The sequence below is a fragment of the Artemia franciscana genome, chromosome 21, assembly GCF_032884065.1.
Source record: "Artemia franciscana chromosome 21, ASM3288406v1, whole genome shotgun sequence".
NCBI classification, from domain to species: Eukaryota; Metazoa; Arthropoda; class Branchiopoda; order Anostraca; family Artemiidae; genus Artemia; species Artemia franciscana.
This window is the reverse complement of record NC_088883.1, coordinates 17438237-17460758: the sequence shown is the minus strand read 5'-3', so window position 1 is coordinate 17460758 and position 22522 is coordinate 17438237. Positions and strand designations below refer to the sequence as shown.

Here is a 22522-nt window from a genome sequence, read left to right as displayed (position 1 = left end):
TTTAACTTAATAAGGGCACTAGAACTTCGGATTTAAAATCGAATGAGGCCCTTCTGAAGTTTATGTGACGATCCCTTCCATATGAAGTGCCTCTGGAAAAAATAATAATCAAACATTTGAGCCGTAGAGAGTAGTAGGTTATCACAAAAAGGAAGATACCTCTAAAATGGAAAAATTCGAAACCTCATCTCTCTCCATGAATTATCTTCCATTTTTTCAGCGACTGGAATGCCACGGCAGGCTTCAAATGATTCTGTGGCAAGCTTAACTTCGCACTCGTCAGCGAGCAGTTCAGCAAACCCTACTGCTTTAGCAGGTGGTCAGCCTCATTCAAATGTCAGTGGAGAAATACCAGACATTAGAAAAGATGGAAAGAAGAAGAGCTGGGTAAGCTATAACTGAAATACCATTTTATTGCTATATTTAATCAGTGCTGCAACTTTGAGTGCTTAATTACTTTTGTTGCTAATTGACCAAGATCTATAAATTTCTGTACCAACATCCGTAAGTTTAATTAAATGATACGTGGATTAATTGGTATTAATCACTAACAGTAAATCACCAACGGGAATATGTAGTTTGGATAAATACGAAAGAGTGAAGTTACTTTAAAAAGTAATTAATGACTGCATAAAGTATTAGGAATAAAAAATACAATAGACAATTACTATTGTCAATTACATTGACAATGCTATTGACAACAGAAAATTACAATTACTATTAATCACTAACAATAAATCACCAACAGAATTATGTAGTGCTGATAAATACGAGCGAGTGAAGTTACTTCAAAAAATAATTAATGGATGTATAAAGTATTAGGAATAAAAAAAATAATAGACATGTTTATTGGATATATGTTGAATAGACTCATGGCAACTTGTCAATATACAAAACAAAATCTTATACACAAAAATTGTCGGTTTACAATTTGTATAATATGATTTCTATAAAATATATTGCAATTCTCTATGTACTCAAGGAATAAGAACCTCCGAGGTAAAAATAGCCAAGAAACTGACTTCGTTTTACACCCTTGTGTTGGCTTCAAATAGCTGTTGCAACGTGATGTGTTGTGACGTTGTGTTGCTTATTTGTGACGAGCCGTTTCGTCTGTTTGTTGCTTCTTCTATTTATGTGTTTTGAAAGGTGAACTTTGTAATTTAAAATCACTGAAATTTGGAATCGTTTAACTGTCAAGCTTTAGAACAAGATTAGTAGTAGAAGATCATATATTCTTCTTAGAACATGATTCCGAGTAAGATAAGTAGCCTAGAAATCCCCGTGTTAAATGAGAAGAACTAATCTTTAAAGCTATGAAATCTTTTGGATATACAAGTGAGGCATGTAACTATTTCTTCGAAAATGAACTTAGTATATTTATTTTGTGCCTGTAAATTTTAGTATGAATACAGATGCATATATTTGCTCAGTCTGATAAATGTCTTTGATTTAATCTTTTCTTTTTTTCTCACGGTCAAGAAGAATTGGAAAAGCGGGAGTTGTTGAAGACGATCCAAGGGGCGGTGCCCAAACAGATGGATCCGCCCCTTCCTCCCCACCTTTAAGTCACGCTCAACTTCGCCTTAAGAAAGAAGAAAAAGAAGTTTTCAAAGGCAGTCGTTCTTCGTTGAATTTAGATTTAGGAGAAGGGGAGGATTTAAATGAGCTCAAGAAGCTTCTCAGGGAAAAGGATATGGTTTTAACAGATATTCGACTTGAAGCTTTAAGTTCCGCGCATCAGCTTGACGCTCTAAAAGAGACAGTGAACAAAATGAAGGTTAGTGTATTGTCCAGGCTCAATCATAGTTATTAATTAATAAAAACTTTTACCAAATAATAAGTTTTTCAAAGGAAAGTTAAGAACTCCATTTAACCAAAAATGAGCAAAAATAGAATTAAATAACCTACCAAGCGTAAAACTACCAAAAATCAGTATCAAGAAATAAATGAAACCAAAAACAAAAACGGAAAAAATTAAATTTTGTCTCTTTTATAACTTTAGTAAATAAGAAATTGTTAATAAATTAAGGAATATATATCAGCATATGTATATTGAACTGACAATGCACATTCATTTGTATTTTTTCAGTAAATTGCAAATTATGTTCTTTCCTTGGGAAGGAGTAGGGATTTTGTGCCCTATTTATGTTAATTTCTGCTCATTTTGAGTTTGACTCGGTTATTTACTGTAATTTCTGTTCTATTTAGATTTTTAAGTTAGCCAATTAGTTTATTGTTTTCATATAGTAGATGTTAATTGAAAAAAAGTATGTATGTTTTACTTTTACTTTCCCAAAATACTAAGGGCATTAATGTGCCTTTGGTCAACTGAAGATCCTACTTGTGATGCCCCTGAAGTATCCTCATGATACAATAAGCCGTTCTAAAAATGTTGCTGATGCGTCCGTGTCAGCAATCCGTGTGCACATAAGTAGGTTTTGATTTAGTTAAAATTTCACATCAACATTTCCTCGGATGTCTTTTTCAATATTCTTAACCTTAGTAATACTCGCTAGAGAAATAGTAGCTTTAGTGATTGTAGTGGCAAAATGATAAGTAGTTGTGGTAGCAATAGAAGCAGTGGTCGTTGTAGTAGTAGTAGCGTGCAAATATTTCCTTTTTAGTCGATTGATAATCTCCTTGTCATTTCCTGAAAGTTCCAAATTAATATGCTCAGTCAATCCTGAGTTACACCCCTTTACAACCCATATACACATAACATGATTTGATTTAGTTCAACACTCCCCTCAACATTCTCTGAATGTTTGATTTAGTTCTTAAATCAGTTCTTTAGACTCGCCTTAATGCCCTTAGCATTTTGGGAAAGTAAAAGTCAAACATGCACACCTTTTCTCAATAACATCTACTATATGTAAACAATGAACAAATTGCCTAACTTACACTCCTTGTTCTGAGGCATCAGGGGGAGGGGGGTTGAAATCTCCAAATGCATAATTATTGAACCTTTCAACAAATCTAAAAAAAAGAGATGTCTCAAAACTTTGTTTGGATGTTTTTTGGGGAAATGATGGGCGTGGGGTGAGGCTTGTTGCTCTCAAATCACTTTGTCTCTTAATAAGGGCAGTATAACTTCCAATTTCAAATCAAAGGATCCCCATTTGAAGTTTATATGATCACCCATTCCACAAAAACTTTACATACCCCCAGGGTATAACATACAGCCGTTGCTCCAGGGGTTTGGGGAGTTCTGTCAACCCTGGAGGCATTGTTATATGTTCTTTGAGCTATTTTGAACAACATGGCTGTCTCACAATTTCAATCAGCTGCGCTTGTTAAAAATGAGGTAGTTGGGGGGGGGGACTAGTTGGCTTCCATCCCTTTGGAATCTTAAAAGGGACTGGAATTTCCAATATTCGACCAAATGAGCAACCTATAAAGTTTATACAACCATACCTACCCGTAAAAATCTTAAATGCCCCGGGCCATAACTTACGACCCTTGCCCCCAGACTCTGGTGGTTTGTATGAACCCCAAAAACCTTGTAATATGATCTTTGGACTATTTTGCAGAAAATGGCTGTCTCAAAATTCTATTGAATGTATCTATTGAGGAAAATGATGAGCGTGAGGGGGAGGGGGGTTCTTGTTGCTCTCAGATCCTTTTTGACTATTAAAAAATACACTATAGCTTCCAATTTCAAATCAAACGACCCCGTCTGTACTTTATATGACCACTCATTCCATGAAAACCTTATATGACCCCAGGACATAACTTACAAAACCTGCCCCAGTGCTCTGGGAGGTAGTGTTAACCCTAAAGGCATTGTTATATGTTTTTTGGAGTATTTTGAACAACGTGGTTTTTTTACAATATAAATCAGATGCTTTTGGTGAAACGAGGGGTAGTCGGAGGGGGGGGGCAGAGTAGTTGCCCTCCACCACTTTCGACTCTTAAAAGGGAACTAGAACTTCCAATTTTAAACAAAATGAGCTTCCTCTCAAGCTTATACAACCATTCCTTCCACAAAAACCTTAAGTGCCCCCGGGACATAAATAACAATCCTTGCCCCCTGGACCTGGGGTTTTGCCTCAAAATTTTGTCATATTATCTTTGGACTATTTTGAACAAAATGATTATCTCAAAACTTTTATTGAATACATTTTGGGAAATCACGACGTGTAGGGGGGGGGGGGGTAGCTGCCCCATCATCGCTTTGACTCTTAAAAAGAGGTACTTTTTCAGAGGTACTTGAAGACACGCTGCTGTATTGTAACTCGTTGGATTGCACTGAATTTTACATTGTTTGCAGCCGAGTTTTTATTTATGTCAGTGAACTCGTTTATTTCTTGTGCTACTGTATTTCATTCATATAAACATTTATCATCAAAGTTGCTTAGTCTCTTTAATGACAACAAGTTTTTTTTTCTTTTTTGAAATAAAGCTAGCAATATGGAACTTTTTTATAGATCTTGTTGCAGAATGTCGAACAAATTCCCTGGGCTAACATTATTTTTGTATCTAAATTCTTTATATGGATGAAAATTATTCCAAAATTTTGTAAAAAGCAGTTTTTTAGGCTTCACGTATAGTCGAGTGAATACCTCAAAAACCGTTACAAGGTTATCCGTGAGACACTTCTAATTCAATTTGAGCTTGATGAAATGTAGATTTGAGCTCAAATGGGACATGGAGATTAATATTACTATTGTTTCCTAAGGCTGAAGTCATATATACTATGAATCTTTAGTTTATAAGTGTAGTATGGTGATATAGCGCATCAAAAATTTCACCGTATTATTTAAAGTCTATTGTTTCCTATCCCCTGGGTGGGGGTAAATGGAATAGATTGTATATGCATATTATACACAAGACCCCAGATAACTAGCAGCTCGTAAACAGTAGATCTTTTGTAGTTTGAGCGTACAACGATGATAAGTATTAAATGTCATAAAATTTTAGAATTAAATGTCAAACATGTGCATGATGTTAAGGCCTCTTCGGTGCACTTTACTTTGTGTAACTCACTTTCTTGTCTGCTCTTTTGACAGTTCTTATCCTTTCACTAAAGTAAGAATAAAGTATAAACCTCAGTTTAGTTATGAGAGGTACAGGTGAGAACCCTGTTTTGCTTATTACACCAGCCTTTTTTTTAGAATGAGATGATGACTTTAAAGCAAGATAATGAGCGACTTCAGAGACTTGTTAGCAGTAAATCTTTAGGTGGCTCTGCTTCTTCTGTCGGTCACGGACAAGACAGACGCCTTAGTGTACCTGAACTTGCCTTTGCAGTAAATCCAGGTGGTGAGTGATTTAATACAATTACTTTTCCATTTAGCACCAACTCTTGACGGCCAGAGCATATTTACTAGAACGGAAAATAGTAGGCAACGAAGAGCAGAGATTACAGTTATGTTTGCAAATCGGGAAGTGTGGCAGATTTGGATTTACTATTTTTAGATGAAGAATCTTCATAAAAGACTCTTGTCAAGTGTTCAATGGCACTTTGACTAGTAATAATTCTCACCTAGACATGTCAGTTGTTAAGCGTCAGTTGCTTCCGTTACGGTTACCCCTCTATATTTTGAAAATATCCTTTTCTGTTTTTTTATTCGATAAATTGTAAAAATTAGTCACCAGCCTGGATTTTATAAAAAAAAATGTATGAATTTTCATGTAAAAAACTGAAAACATCTTTATTTCCCTCTCTTACTCCTATACTTTCTTAGATTGGTAACGCAGCTTTGGGGGATAGGTGCGCAAGTTTTTTTCTTGTTTCTTTTCATTTTCTTTTGTTGTTTTTTTTCGCAAACATTGCAGTGTGAATTGGTTTCAGAAACAGCTTTGGGATAGGTCAATATATGTTTTTAATAGTGTTAGACGATATGCTTGGCAGAGTTAGAACTTTTTCACTGAATTCCTGTCACCATCTCAAATCGTTGGTCCGTTAGAAGTAGGTATATTACACTGAAATAGCTTATGTTGTGAAAGTTGTGGCTTCCATTGTGGTTCCAGCTATCAGTGTATGGCTCAGCTGAAGCAAAATGTGAATATCAGGTATGGTATTACATCTAGGGTCAATTTGATCGACTACGAAACGTCGCCCCAATTCAGATGGTTAGATCAACAAAGAAGAAATCTATGAAGTGGGTGTCAATTTGGAAGAAAGAACAAGTAAAAGATATCAACGAGGGCTATGAATAACCCAAAATCATTTTTAAATTAGTTAATAGATTAACAAAACCATCAGTTGGTCTATCATACCAAATCCCATTAGGTCAATTGTATCAACATTTTATACCGGTGTATTGATGAGCTAGCCAACTCTTCACAAGAACTGCAGTTACAAGTTGATAAACTCTACGATGCCACAAAGTCGTTTGGGATGAAGATCAACGTCAGTAAGACCAAAGTCATAGTATCTACGAGCCATGAGCTAGACAAACCACCCAAGGGCATAAAGAAACAACAACTCCAGTGCTTCGGTACAGCAAGCGAATGGAGCCGACCAACCTCCCAGAATTCGCCCTTGTAGGTCTTAATGGTCTCTGTCCACGAGGCAGACCATGAAAACAATGGACCGAGAGTCTAGACTGCGACAACGTTGACATAGCCCTGTTATCACACATTGCACCAGATAGAACAATGTATCGAACCCTCATGTATAAGCTGGCAGGAGGAGTGGCCGCAAAACTTCCAAAGAGGAGGGCTGGGACCAAAGTTAGTAACTAATCCATGCAAAATTTGGCTTGTTTTTCTCTATCTTTGGTTTCGAATGGAACTGGATTACTTCTGCCTCACCAGAGCCACTTGTCTGTTTCCCGAGCAGCTTTCTAATGCTGCTACTAAATTACAAAAGTATCTTTCACTATTATTTTAAGTAATAGTTATCTAACCATTATATTCCATCCTTAATAGGAGAGTAAAGTTGTATCGAATAGTTCGTGGCAGTAAACTGTAAGTAAGGAGTATCCACTGCTAATATCAACCAAAACTCTGCAAAAAAAACGATAAAAATATCCTTTTGATAACAATATATACACAAAAAGAATTTTTTTACAATGGTGATACCAAGTATATAAAGTTGGTCTAGTTTATAGTTGCTCATTAGAATCTAAGATCCGTAGAAATTTGGCCGGATTTTTGAAAAAAGATGTGAAACACCATCCCAGGGAGCAAGTGATCTTAATGAAAATTGCAGCATCAAATTCAGCACATCAGAGGGCCATACTATAGAGATTTTAGAAATTTGTATTTTTATTCGATTTTAAAAGATTCTCCACCATAGATCTTTAGCACTTGGTTCTTCAATTTGTGAGTTATTGAAAAGAAAAATTTGTCCTATATTTATTAGTAAAATTTGATGATGTTGTCCATCAGTTTGGTTTTGGGAGGGGTGCAGAGGTCCAAAATGCACAGGGTGTATTTCTAAACAATATGGGCTACCATCGTTACCACAAAAAACATTTACTATATGTGGAGTAGATATATCAAAAGAGTTTGACAGTAATGCATAATCAGGCTTCTTTATAGTTGGTAGGGAGTGGAGTAAATTCATTGATATGCCAGTGCTTCAGAAGCTAACATGGTAATTAATCCGCTGGGACATTTTTGGATTTGTAACTGTCAGACCGAATTTACGTACACCGCATAGCTGAACAAGGGTTAACAACGCAATTAGGATACTTGACGGCACCTAGCCAGACATATGTTAGATGGCATTACACTTGCCACTTTTATATTAACAATATTTTGTTACTTTCGGATAATTAATATCGATACAGACATATCTGTACGTTGTTGGGTTGAAGATAATAATTTCCAAGAAAAGAATTCCTTGTGGCTAATAATAATAATTCTCAGCATCATTTGATTAGGGGGTGAGGAGGGAGGATAGTAAATTTTGAATCAATATTTTATCTATTGCATTGACTTTCCTTTCGGCTCAACAACTAAAGCTACGTGAGAGTAGAGCTGGTATTATGGGCTGTGTTGGTAAACCCAAGAAGAATTTATGACCTGCTAGTCAAGGTGAAAGGCGCTTCTGATGAACAAATACTTGCTAAACTTTGTTGTACAATATTCACGCTTCAAATGCTTTTTGCATTTTTGCTTTTGAAGGTTTTAACAATTAAGGGGGAAAAACGCCTTCGTGCGTATTTTTTGAGGTTTTGTAAATATTTTCTTTGAATCCCGTTATGCTCAGTGCCGTATAAAAAAGAAGATTGATCAGTAATATCACCAGTTTCTGACACGATCTAGAGATAACTGTATAGATTTTCCCTCAGTAGATTTGATGGACGAAGGAATAGTATCGTCACCATAGCTTTAGTAAAGTTAATTTATTAATTATGGGTGTTGTTATTGTCTTGCTTGGCATAAGTGTTGTTTTGTTAGCTTTTAGTTTTCTTTTCTTTTATTTTCCACACTCCTCTATGTACATTAATGTATATATAGAGGGTACAACTAAGTTATTATTCATATACGAGGAAAGAGTTTCAGTTTTTTCAAACTAGGTTTTTAAGTTATATTGATTCAGGTTCATGCACAATCGATTATTATACTATAGATGACGTCTATTTTACAAGTCCTAAGGTGAGGCAACCTTGAAAATTACACATATGTCCTTGACAAAGATAAAATTGGTGAGTAACATCTTTATTTTCTATAATAACATATATGAAGAAAAAGCACGCCAGCATCAGATTGTCAGTTAAAAGTTATTACACTTAAGTCAACATCAGGAATTAAAATTTCACAAACAGCAAGGTGTAAGCGAAAACAACTAAGACGAATTAACAGGTGACAGCTTTGGCTTCTTAAGACCAACTGACCGGTTCAATTGCCTGGTACAGTGCTTCAGTCGTAAATATGAAACACAATCAGGGTATATATTTCGGCAAGTTTCAGACAGCAGACATTAGCAGCCAAATTTATCATCAGATCTTGCCTTCTTCCTTACCCTTCTTCCTTAATTTGGACGCTTGTTTTCAGATACCCTCGAGCTTTTCACTCTGAGTGGAGGTTATTCCAGGGTATCGCACAGCCAAAGCGCATTTTTCACTTATCCTAATGTAAATAAAAAAAAAACCTTAGGTACTTGGAGGAATCGCAAATCGATACAAAGCGACGAACAACCGATAAAAAAGGACGTTTCTGAACTATGGCTGTGATAATGCCATTTCAGGTTGTTAAAGTGGACATTTTTTTGACTTTGCTGAAAAAGAGAAAGCTCTTGAAGAAAATCTGCTATTTTCAACTACTTTATAGATTCGTATGATTAGCAGTGCCAGCAATAACGGTGATAAGCTACTGCTCGTGAAAGCAAGTTACCTGAAAAAATTAGAATTTACAGCTCAACAACATCGTATTATCTTTAGAACTTTTTTCAATCGTAAGAAATAAATTTCTCTGTCAAAATTCAAAGGTTTCATTATATTCCATATCCTAATAAAATATTATGTGATGCTATAAATATAATAACGTAAGTTAGCCTCCGAGTTAAATTCAGAAAGTTTTATTTTGACTCTGTTTATGTTATTAAAGTTCCATTTGTTGCTTCATATTTTTGTTCAGTTGAGTGTAAATTTTTTCGACGATGGCTATGGCTGTGATTATCAAGGGTTTAGTACATTATCTTCTATTGTGATAGGAACTGCCACTGATTAGCATGGCCTTGTATGGCATTTGACAATAAACTCGTTCGAGTTTGAGCTTGGAGAGTCCTAAAAACGACCAGAATTATCTACTGTTAACTACTGAAATTTCAAAGCCGTCATCGATTCTACTTTATAATGCTATACTACTTCTTGTGAGGAGTTTGTTTTAAAGTCAAGTATTTAACTCAACTGGGTAGTGCTCTGCTTTCTAGGTGCTAAGTGTTTAAATTCTCATTAAAAGTGCTCAGGATCCGATTCTTTTCAATTTCTTACTTTGTTTTAATCCTGGTATTTTGTGTTTTGCTCCCATGATTGCTCCGTATTAGCTTTTGAAAAATATATTATAGAAAATATACTATTTGGTTTTTATCGTCCTTTTTCTGTTCTTTAGACATTTTATTTGGAGAACCCTTGGAGAAGGATAGCCGTCCAATCAAAGTTTTCATTTATCTCGGATCTCATGGCTGTTTAACCAAATACCAAAGAGATTATGAAGACTTTGGTCTGCATGTTCGTGAAACACGTAGTCTTGATCGTCAAGTATCCAAAAACTATAACTCAGAGATGCCTTCAAATACATCAGTCTGTCCCATTGGCTACGTTTCTGTTGCTCCTCTCACAAGGTGGGAAGCCCTTGAAGATAGACTCAAGAAGGTTTTTCAGGTATGACTGTTTTACTAACAAAGCTCCTTTTAAAATCTCAAAATGTGGTGGTGTTTTGATTTTGATATATCAACTTAACTTGACGTGAAACTTTTAGTTTCAACTTAAAACTGTATAACCTTGTCGATTACTAATTAAAATGTTTTCTATTTCAAATCCACAGCCATAAAAAATTTAAATTCACTGAATATTTATGTTAACTCAACAAGATTGCGACCTGAGTACTTCTTCGGCGAACATACACGGAGAAAAGTCCATTTGAAAAAAATTAAGGGGTAATAATTAAAAGGAACTGAAAACCATGTTCCTTTAACAGGAACTCCTTTGGCTTTTTTTGACAGGAACTTTGTTTCTATTTCTTAATAGAATTTTTTAGATAGACTTTGAAAGTCTTTTAGAATTAAGATAAGTTCGCATTTAGATGAATTAATTTGACTTCGGATTAATCTTATTGACTTCTGGAGGTACTTAAAGGCTTTTCGTTTTCAATAACCAAAGGTTTGTCTTCTTTTCGGGAAGATTTTTCTTGCTGAAACTAAGCTTTTGATGCCAATATTTTTCTTTCTAAGGCTTAAACCTTAAACTAGGGAAGAAAAAGGTAACATATTTTATCCTACAGATTTGAATTATATATTTATGGTTCCTACTCCCGCGTCATAAAAATTAATAGATTTTTTGGGCACGTATAGAAATATTTGTTTGAAATAATTCTTATGAATTGACATACACTTGATATTTCAGGCGTATCTTATCCTTTCCTCCCAATAACTTTAATGCCTTACTTTTTCCTTTTTTCTCTTTCCTTTTTCTCTTTTTCATTTGAAGCTGCGCACTTCTTAGGTAAAAAACCTGAATACGGTTGTTTGTTCAATTTGTATGTTTCAGAAAGCCAATCTTTTTGTGACAGCTCAGCTAATTAAATTTAAAATGAATTTTGTGCCAGGAGGAAGCCTGGGATTTTGTTTCAGGGAGGGTTCCACTCCTTCTGAATGAATGGGAGGCTGAACTTAGGATAAATCCCTCTTTTCTGAGACAAAATAATAAAAATAAGATTTTTACTGACATTAAGATCATAAGGTATAACTAATTTTTGTGAGATGTTATTTATTTTGTCTTATTTATTTATAAATAAAAATATTTCATCTACAGTGTTTCTCCTATTTCACTATAATAAAAAATTTAAATGTTATAAGGTTTTTTCGAAATCAATTTGACAAAAAAAACTTGTATTTGAATGCTTTACCCAAATTAAAAAAAATTAAAAACTCACATTTGAAAAATAATTAAATCATTCCACATCGACTGACTTTTATCCAAAATATTTGAAGATATACTTTTATACTAAGATATTGCATTGCCTAAAAACGAAAAACATTGCCTAAAAATTATGTCATTGGATAGGATAAAATATTGGATAATTGGACAGTTTGGTAGTCTGGTACAATTTTTGCTGAAAGTAGCAGATATATTTTTGGCCAGAAAAATCTTGTCCAAGGAGAACACTTAATTAAGGCGATTAGCGTGAAGATATTTTACGGTAGACTTAGAGAGAAGTCGGTGGAGACTGCTTACGTTTGATCGTTGGAGAAGCTTTATATACTTCTATTTATATTTCAAACTTCTTTTCTAGGAATATTTAAATGAGATTGATCCAACATCCTCGCTAGGAATTTCTGCCGACTGTGTGCATTCATATCACTTTGGAGAAGTATCCCAGGTTTTCGTAAAAGCTAAAGCCCCAGTTTTGGAGTCTAATTCACCCCTCCAGCAGCTTGAATCGGCAATAGATGCTTGTACTGGGCAAGGAGTCTATCCAGAGCTCCTCCCCTTTGGATATTTAATAGGGGAAGTCGACCGAATATTTGTTGCACTCAAAGGTGCAAAACAGGAAGAGAGTTTGGATGCCATGGTCTTCGAAACACTTATTCAAAAATCCATACTCAAAAAGTGAGTATACTAAAATCGAAGGATAGGTCCTACTCTTTTTCAAGTTGTGTTCCTAGTATTATGGCTGAAATCGTGGGTCCTTGCTTTCTGGTTTTGTTTATGCTTCTTGCATCACCCAAGCTGACGCCCTGCTTCTGATAAAGCCGTTTCAAATTGATTTCTACTATTTCTGTTGCTTTATATCATATTAGCCTTTCATTTAATGTAGATAAATAACGAGTTTCGTCCTTATAAATGTGCTACTCTTAACGGCATCCACCTTTGATAATTTCTCTATCCTTCTTGCTGACTATATTCCATATTTTTAATTTTTTTTTATCACACTTTTGCGGTTTAAAGTTTTAGCTGAAGTTTAAATTAGTAAAAATATTTTGATTTTCAACTGGTATATAATCGGACCAAAAAGTCTTCGCTTAGTCTAGTCTAGATATTAAGGTTAAGACAATTCCTGCATGTAATTTCAGAGTGTCAAAATTACGATTTAAAAGATGTTTTGGTTTATTTATTTTTACCCAAAGCGGTAAGTTCTCAGTGCTTGTCGTAGAATTTAATTTTTTTTTCTCAGAATTTACCTCTTGAAATGAATTTTTATGAATAATCAAATTAACTTTATTTTGTGATACAAAGGTTCTACAACGTGTTTAAAAATTACTTTGTTGATTTTAAAAGTTTAACTTTTACTTATTTATCTTTTCACCTTTCAGATTCTTGGGTCTTTTGCGTGACCATAGAAGACTTGCATTATGTGGTCCAAGCGGAACTGGCAAGAGTTATATTGCACAGAAAATGGCTGAATTTATAATGTACAGTGAAGAGCAAGAGACGGATGAATCTTCTGTGATTGCCATCAAGTAACATTTTTTTTTTTTTTTTTAATTGGTTCCATGTTCTCTCCTGTGGTTCTAAGTTGTTTTTTTTATGATTTCTAGAATTTCTTTCTTGACTGATAAAGGCTTATTAGTTTTTGCATAAGCCTTATATTCAATAAAGAGACCGGATATTAGGCACTCCTGGATAGAAGATTTGACCGCGCTTTCAGGATAAATTGACCACGCTAGAACCGAATTTGAATGATTGTAGATATTGGGCTTATGCGAATTTATGATTTTGAATTGAAGTAGTTTTTGATTTACTCACACTTTTCCAGATTTTAGTCTGTGAAGTTACCCTTCGCTGAACTTTAATTTTAGTTTACTCCAGAGTTTAAATGATTATAAACCCAAATATGAGTATTTTCTAAAGCACCGTTCAAAAACTGTTTTAGACAAAACCGACTTGCTTCTTCTTGGAAATATCAAATATAGAACACTTTAATGGTGACCCATTCCAAAGGGGGCACCCCATTCTGGCCCAGTTCTAATTAAAAGTAAATGCATAGCTCCTTTTTGAAAGATTGATTTGTCGCACATTAACAGTTGACGCTGGAAAAACTCAGTATGACTTTCCCGACAAGAATGGACACTTTTGTATAAAATTTCCAGTGTTAATGTTTATATTTTGAGAGTTGATATCAGTATTTTCTTATACATATTAATTTCAATATTGAATTTAATATTCAATATCTTATATTTTATATTACATTATAATATTCATATTGCATTGTAAAATTATCATATGTAATACTTCATACTGTAATTTAATATTTAATATTGAATTGCTAAACACGACTGCTGACCCTTGTTTTCCATTGCAATTATGTCCTTGGACTAAGAAATGGTCTAAAGTTGCCTATGGAACAAAGCAACGTTGAATCCCAGAAATCACAACGCATTTCCCGCTGAATTTTCTCATAATCACGTTGAAAAAGATCTTCACATTTTAAATCCAAATGCTCGGACTATATTTGTTTTTTTTTTTTTTTTTTTTTTTTTTTTTTTTTTTTTTTTTTTTTTTTTTTTTATTGTTTTCTTTGTAGATGTCACCTGTTTCTGACGCATTTTCTTTTCATTTTTCTTTTTTCATTAGTGTATTCTCATCATAATACAGGCTGACTTATCATCATGGATTGGATCAGCTCTTCATGTGCTTGATCTTTTAAACGATGTTTTAAAGCAAAAATTTGTTTTGGTGTTCTCATTGAAGCAACTCTGTTAGCTTTTGTGGCGCTCAGTCACAGTAGCCAGAAATTGTTGTTATTATTTATTGGTTTTGGGTTTTATTTGTTTTTATGTTATTTTAGTTTTAATCTTTGTTTTCTCAGCCTTAAAGACGCCTCATTTCATAAAGGTGAAATATCTGCGTCGCTTCCTTTTCCTTCTACTGGCCGTAGTCCCTTTTGTTTCTTCATCGTTAGATTTCTCTCTCCCCCTCGTTGTTGTTTATAGTTTATAGTACTTTGGTGAAAAGACAGGTCAAAATTTCAAATGTTGACGTTCCGTAAAACAGCCCCAAAGAGTGTGAACCTTATCAAGAAAGTTCAAATGAAAAAGTCTCAAGAGAAGTCATCGACCTTCGGCTAGACTGACAAGCGAAAAGATCTATTCTATTTATGAAACGCAATGATGTTAAGTTTTTCTTTACGTGTATTTAATTTTATTTATTTTAACCTATGGCTATATATAAATCTTTAAAAATAAGTAGATTGTCGCATTCTGCTAGATTTCACTATCAGACAGACATCGTGCTTTGTTCTGACTAGTGTTGCCACTCCATGTGATTAATCACTATACTAGTGATTTTTACCTCGTGAAAAGTACTAATCTGTTTTGTGTTCATTCACTTGACTTGATTTTCAATGTATTGAAAATCAAATTGCGTCTGACTTCTTACTAATTTACTCTAGTTCTTTTGGTTGATCTGAACAGCGAGATTATTTAGCCAGTTCAAAAGAAAGAAGACTAGTGTGATCACCCATTTTATCGACCCACCATCGCTCGAATTAACCATATCTGATTGATCTCGATCTAGAACAAAGATCCAGAGGTGTCCAGTATGAAGAACATCCTTCCGCTACATTTTTGTGACTTAAATAAGAAAATTCTGTGTTAACACAGTGGATTGATTCTTTGCTTGGTAACACTTGGACTAGGGATCGATCCCTGCTGCAGCAAGACTGCCTGACTACCTTGCTACTTGTCCTTACAAAAGAAGGCCCAGCAGCTGACACGTCGACTTGATGCCTTATGCCCCAGCAATAGCTGTAGAGGATTTTTATGTTATTTTTCAAAGGTTCGAAAGTTAAGTCGGTAAAATTATGGCTCAGAGATTAGTGGTTTTACCGGCTCATTATTTAAAACCAATAAATGATAAGAACGTTGATCACACGCATTAAAGAAGAAGAAAATAATGCCAAGACAAAAACTGTAATCTCGCTCTGCCAAAACCTCGTTCTCATTTGGCAAACGCAGTCTACAATGAATACAATGTTTATGTTTTGTGTTTTGCTAAATTTACCTTTAACCGAAAAAATCCCTCTCCCGAAATAGATTCCTGCTCATTTGGCTTTTCAAGAACTACGATGATACCATTTGAAAGCAATAAAATCAAACTTGAACTAAAGCAACAGTACTAAATTAATAGACACATGATTTTGGTATTCATTCCGCACGCACCTAGGAAGGGGAGAGGAGCATTCCCTCCTCTTAAAGCAAAACTGCTGCTTTGCATGCATATTTCTTCGCCCTGATCAAAATGTAAAAAGACAAAAAAAGATGTGTGGGTAAAAAGGGGAAAGGTGTAACTGGAATGAGATGAAGAGCTAATAGACTGAGAATACTAAAAAATTGAACGAACACTTTAAAAGTTGATTCCCTACTCTCAAGCAGAATCTAGCTCCTATCCTCTTACTTTCTACCGCTTCTTAGAAAAAATGTAAAATGAATCTAGTGGTTTTTTCACTCATATAGTGATTTTCTCTCAAGATTTTAGTCATGTAATTTTTGACCTGTTGGCAAGCTGGGTCCTTGCTTATTACCTTGTTACTTCGTGGATTCTGATGAGGGCCGGATTTAAAGCTTTGACGCTTTTAGGTCCAAGCGCTTTTGCCGCTCCGTTTCTGTGCGATTCTCGATGAAATACCCGAAAATTCCGGGTTAGTGGCAGCTCAGAACAGAAAGCAACCGAAGAGCCAAAATTAATGAAAAAGAGAGGTGATACCAAACTCTTAGCTGCCATTCTTAGGAGATATCTGACAGTTTATAAGTGCCCAAGGAATTCCTGTGTTGTTTTAAAATAACTTGTTTTGAATAGGCAGTGTGGCGGTAGCGTGCACCTGGCACTTCGACGATGAATCATATCTGTTCAGTTTTCTCATTGATAATTTATTGCTTCTTCTGGTATTGTGTGCCCCTCGTCCTGGACTTGGTGGGACTATTGGTAAATCCTGGCGTAATTCTGATATATGAAAAGTTAAATTATCGTACTGGACTTATTAAGACTTTGTAACTGGTTCGCTTGTCGTTTCGTTTGGAACTGGGGTCAGTTGCGCAACTCTGTAAGCCCAGCCAGAGTCCACCTAGCTCTAAATGGGTTCCTATAGAAATCAGGGAAAATTAGTAGGAAGGATTTGCAAAAGTATAGGGTGATTGGCTCCAACCCCAATTGTGCTTCATGGCTATAGGGCTATGAAATGAAGATCAGCACTGCCGGTAGGGAGGGATGGGACTGATAAGATGTGAGATTTTGTTGTTTTTTTTTCACATTGTTTTCGTATAGCAATTGTGTTTTTCTCTTTTCTTTTAATGTTTTTTTTTTATTTTATATTTGTTTGTTTGTTCTTTTTCTTTCATTGTTTCCCGGCTGATAAAGGTTTCCGAACTTGAAGCCGAATTATTCGGACTTTATTATTGTTGGTGAAGAAAAATGTTCTTTTTTCACTGTCTTATTGAAAAAGTATATATGTTTTTGTATATTTTCATGTTGTTTCAATTTTTTAGGTCCTGCTTATCTGCTTCGCCTGAGACTTTATTTTCTAGATTTCTCAACTACAGTTGTAGAAGTCTTGTTAATCAAATCTATTTAATGCCTCTTTTTTAGTATTGACCAAGAGCGATCCAAAGAAATCAAGACCTATCTCCTTCAAGTAGTATCTGAGCGAGAAAAAATTCCAGTAGTGGTCGTATTAGACAATTTACATTCTGCAGGTGCCCTAATAGATGTCTTGAACTCATGTGAGATAGAAAAATTTCCTTACGTCATCGGAACAGCATGCCAGCCATCGAAAGGAAAGGGGAGCCTTCATTCTCTGAATCGCTTCAGGTATAATAAAATAATTGTTCTTCTGATTTATACCTGGAAAGGAGAAATGTATTAAGCAAGAAAATTGCTTTATAGCATATAATTATAGCATAAAAACATAATTGTTTGAATTGGGCAAAAATTTATGAAACAATATAAAGATTTAACATCGTTTGTATGAAATAGAGTTGTTTATACCAAATATCCTAGTAATTTTTCATTTTAGTTTTTTATTTATTTATTTGTTTTAATGTTTAGCAACCGAATGTCCAATTTGAAAGAATGTCTAAGTACACATATTTCAGCCAATAGACAAGGCCTCCTCTCTCTCTCTCTCTCTCTCTCTCTCTCTCCTCTCTCTCTCTCACTCTCTCTCTCTCTCTCTCTCTCTCTCTCTCTCTCTCTCTCTCTTCTCTCTTCCTCTCTCTCTCTCTCTCTCTCTCTCTTCTCTCTCTCTCCTCTCTCTCTCCTCCTCTCTCTCCTCTCTCTCTCTCTCTCTCTCTCTCCTCTCATCTCTCTCTCTCTCTCTCTCTCTCTCTCTCCCCTCTCTCTTCTCTCTCATATATATATAGTATATATATGTATATATATATATATATATATATATATGTATATATATATATATATATATATATATATGTAGTGACGGTATATATATATACCGTCACTTGAAACAATCATTTTTTTAAGGTGGATCCCATACGCCAATCACTTAGAGCCTGTCAAGGGGTTTTTAAGTCGATATATGAGACGAAGACTAATAGAAACAGAGCTAAAAGCCCAAGCTCGATTACCAGATTTAAAACGAGTTTTAGACTGGGTTCCTCGTGTTTGGCAGCATTTGAACCGATTCATCGAAAATCACAGCTCCGCTGAAGCTACAATTGGTAAGCTTACTTCAGTTTATTTTGTTAGACAATGAGGTGACTTCTTGCCTAACGAACCCTCCCATATCGTTACTCTGGTCCCCCACTTATCCGGACGAATAGCTCTTGAAATTCATTACTCCGAGTATTTTCTCTTTACGGGTAATATTTTGGTGGAAAGATTGCACTTTTCTAGCTTGAACAATTTATCTGTTTAATACTGGTTTTTACGATTGTGTTTTTTTTTTTAAGATTTTCGTTTGAAGCACGGATAAATAAAGAATCTTCAGAACGTACGTGAGATTACCCTACATACAGACAAGAGAAGCTTAATGTTCTTGAATCGAGTGTTAACATTTGAAGCATCTTTCCTTTAACCTAGTGCCATGGCCCTATACCTATCGATAGTTTCGATGCTTACATTATACTTCTCGATGACAATGGCGATGCTTATCCATACCACTTATAAAAGCATTTTGTTTTTTTAAATTTAAATTCTCATATTATGTGGCTGGATTAAAATAGATTAATATTGTCTTGTTTATTTTCAAATTGAAGTGACCCAGCTAATTAACAACCTACAAATTTGCTTTTAGCGTTTAGTACAGTTTTTAAAAGGCTATACTTTCCCATCTACTTTCCTTTTTTAGTGACGAAGATTTTTTCATTTATTTTCGCTTTGGCTTCCATGCTCAGCACTCCACTGAGTTCTTCTGTCCATCTCTTTTGGATCTTCCACATTTGGGCTTTGATTCTCGTGTGATCCCTATTGTTATATTTTTGGATGTCCAAAAAGTTTTTGATCTGTGCTTCCCCCCTTAAAATTCTTTTTTCCTAATTGTCTCACTGTGGTATAAGAGGAAATTCTGATTTGACTACTAAATCTGGAAAGGAGGTCATTCTGGATTTTGTTTTCTGCTCACGGTCTGAAGCTGAATTTGCTGTTTCGTTAGGCTCAGTTCTAGATCTTGTTTTACTGTTGATTGTATTGATTACCTTATTGTTGCGGGTTATAAACCAATATGCAAGAGGTTCTTGTCGTCTGTGTCACCCCAAATGTTTCCATACCAAAAAATGTGGACCACCAGCAATGAGTGAGGATGTTTTAGTTCCTTCCGCTGACGACTAGTGGAATTAAAATGAAGATTTTTCGGAGTCTCACGATTGTTAGAAAACTAAAGGATAGTTTTCTCAGGATCGATTCTAAATTTTAAATTTCATTGGTTAATTCTATCTTACGTCTTTTATTGCCCTACTAAGTGGATATCAACCTTTTCTTTTTTTCAAAACTACTCTATAAGATATGTGACAAAGTAAGGAACCTTGTCTTTGAAACAAATATTTTTGATATTGAGCCATTGCTTGACTTAAAATCGTCTTATATTCTCTTATCACGTCTTTTACTTTTAGTTGCACAGTGATATTCCTGTGAACCTCAGAACTAGTCCATCTCGTGTTTCTAGTCAATATTCATACCAACTTCACAGCTTAAGGAACATTTCCATCCCATTCACCAATCAGTCAGATCGGATTTCAATTCTCTGACTGCTTGTCATGCTATCTATCCACCTGATTCAGCTAAAGAGTGTCATTGGTACTTTCAAAAAATTCCGTAGATGTCTTTGATCCATACTGCAAACATATGTTTGTAATGCTTACTGTGTATGACACTTTACTTTTGCTTGGTTTATGGTGGTCATTGAATCCCGGATGACAGTTCACCATTCTTTTTTGTTTTTGTGTTTATCATTTTATTGTGTTTCTTTTCCCTTTCTTTGCTCTTTCTGCCATAGAACCTTGCTGGAAAGGGCGAGGGAAATATGACATTGAATTTTTCTTAATATTTTTTTTTTTTTTTTTTTTTTTTTTTTTTTTTTTTTTTTTTTTTTTTTTTTTTTTTGAACAAATAAGCCATAACCTCTACCTAATCACATCGAGAGTTGAGACATTTGTACAACAACTTATGCATTTAAATTCCCCAAATAAATCCAAAAATTAAAAAAACATATTCAACAATCACAGGATATTGGTAACTTTGGGGGTGAGGGGGGGCAGCATAAAGCAGCATTTTTTTGAGAGTTTATGCAGTTAGGAACTATAATTACTGCTGGTTGTTATTTTAAAAACTTTGTGACGCCTACAGAGGGTTATTCAAAACAGACGAAGAGGCATGCTTGAATTTTTCTGATCTATGACAATGCTCTTTCTCACACTGCTCATTTAACCCAGTGGATAGTTGGGCAATTTTAATCGAATATTTTTCGAAAATTCACTTACATTTCCGACTTAACGCCTATTGACCATCGAAGGAAGTTGCTTGGTGGGCAGGGCCTCCTAGCCGTCATAGACCTCAAAGAAACCGCAACAATTCATTTTAAATCATCGGCATTGACATTTAAGGTAAATGAGCCTTGTTCACAGCTCAGGTAATTGTCTCTATCGGTAAGATGGGTATGTAGAGAAGTAGCCTTGATTACACTATACTTTCTCATTTTTTGTATTCTTCTATCTTCCTTTATAGTAAATCGAAGGGTTAAAAAAGAATACTTGAATATAACTGTTTTGCATGCAATAAAATGGTTCATTTGGATTATGGCGATTCATAATAGCTTATTTATTTCATAGGTAGCAGCATAAACCCATCCATAGTTTGACAAAATACTTTATTGCCTCTTAGGCTAATGCAACTTGCATAACGTTCCTCAATTGCACAAACAACTTACAGTAGACCATGACAAGAAATGTTCAAGGTTGGTTGACTATAAACTTAGTATATTATAACAAACTAGCATATTAAATGAGATCACTGTATCTATAATAGATGGCAACCTTATAGAGATATATTCACAAAAATATTAATACTAGAAGCATTATAATGCGCTTCTTGATTGCACGAGCAGTAAGAAGTAGAAAAATTAATTAAAATATATATCTATTTTCATTTTCTATCCTCGCCAATACAAATATTACCATTTTCGAAAAAATGTTGGAATTTTTTAACATGTAAATATAAACGTTAAAATAAAGTAGTTGAGGGTTCGTAATGGATGATTAAAAAGAAACAGATTAATTTAAGTGACACGAATCATTTCCCATATCGATTGAGAGTTTTTATAACATTTTTTTCTGTCAATAGTAATTTTCGTTTTTTTAAGGTCCAAAAATATTTATGGCTTGCCCAGCTCATTTAACTGGCTCCCAGGTATGGTTCCGAGACTTATGGAACTACACTGTGGTTTCATACTTAGTAGAAGCTGTTAAAGAAGGACTGCAATTGTACGGTAAAAGGTCCAACTGGGTTGACCCAGCTCAATTTGTCTATGAATCTTATCCGTGGGCCTATGGAGCTATGAGCGGAACTCCAGAAGGAATTATGAGGTATTTTTTTGATTGTTTATATTACATAGGCTTCGAGTAAATAAGGTATATTTTACAATACGGCCACAAACGTCACCCACTGGAACACAAAAAAAGATAGCTTGAACTAGGCTTGTTTCTCCCTCACACTCAAGTTGAATATAATCAATTCTTTGGCTCTTTCTAGTTGCTATTATAGGAATTAAATAATTTTTATCGCCATAACTAGTGTAGCAGCGATCAGTTGAATTTGAAGGTGTAAAATATAAAATTGCAACCTTAGAGGCGAAAGATTTTTTTTTTTTTTGTAGGACAGGGTTTAGTTTCTGGTCATATGAGTTTTCGAATTTTGAATACACATGAGCATTCGCTATTCTTGGACAGATGCTTACATGGCTGAATTCGGGTATTTTGTTTACCTGATCCGAAGCGTTATTCAAGGAATTTGGGCCTCGAATTTCGAAGATTTATTTTTCAAAAGAGTTCAGTATGTTCCGTGAAAAACATCTTGTTTTCAACTCAGTGCCTTATAAAATAAAATCCGAGTCTTTCAATTAAAAGCAAACTTCGACATTAGTTTTCAAACGCGCAGAAATTGTCCTATATGTAAAGTGGGCAGCCACTCCGTTTATACCCTAAGGTATGCTTTCCTGATAGCATTTTAGAGAGAAAAAAGTATAGCTAGCGGGATACTGCACGTACTTTACGTACAAGGTTGTTGTGTGTTTTATTTCCCTTTTAAAACATTTAAAGCGTTTTTTTTCTTTAAAGGAAATGCAAATAAATAAGTTTTTTCATTGTCGAAGAAGTGTAGCAAAATGTTATTTTACTTATTATGGCGTTCCTCCTGCAAGAACATTTATTCTAGAAGTGTTGAGAACAAGAAGTCACACT

At 34.8% G+C, this 22522-nt stretch overlaps 1 protein-coding gene across 1 annotated transcript in view; it reads left to right on the top strand.

The window, feature by feature from the left end:
* LOC136040698 (neuron navigator 2-like) overlaps positions 1-22522 on the top strand; it is a 56610-nt gene that overhangs the window by 28760 nt on the left and 5328 nt on the right. Inside the window, exons 7-15 of the mRNA XM_065724998.1 lie at positions 221-393; positions 1460-1780; positions 5118-5265; positions 10012-10283; positions 11914-12230; positions 12935-13081; positions 17205-17426; positions 18096-18292; positions 21427-21649. Coding sequence (XP_065581070.1) covers positions 221-393; positions 1460-1780; positions 5118-5265; positions 10012-10283; positions 11914-12230; positions 12935-13081; positions 17205-17426; positions 18096-18292; positions 21427-21649 — 2020 coding nt within the window. The remainder of the gene's footprint in view (positions 1-220; positions 394-1459; positions 1781-5117; positions 5266-10011; positions 10284-11913; positions 12231-12934; positions 13082-17204; positions 17427-18095; positions 18293-21426; positions 21650-22522) is intronic.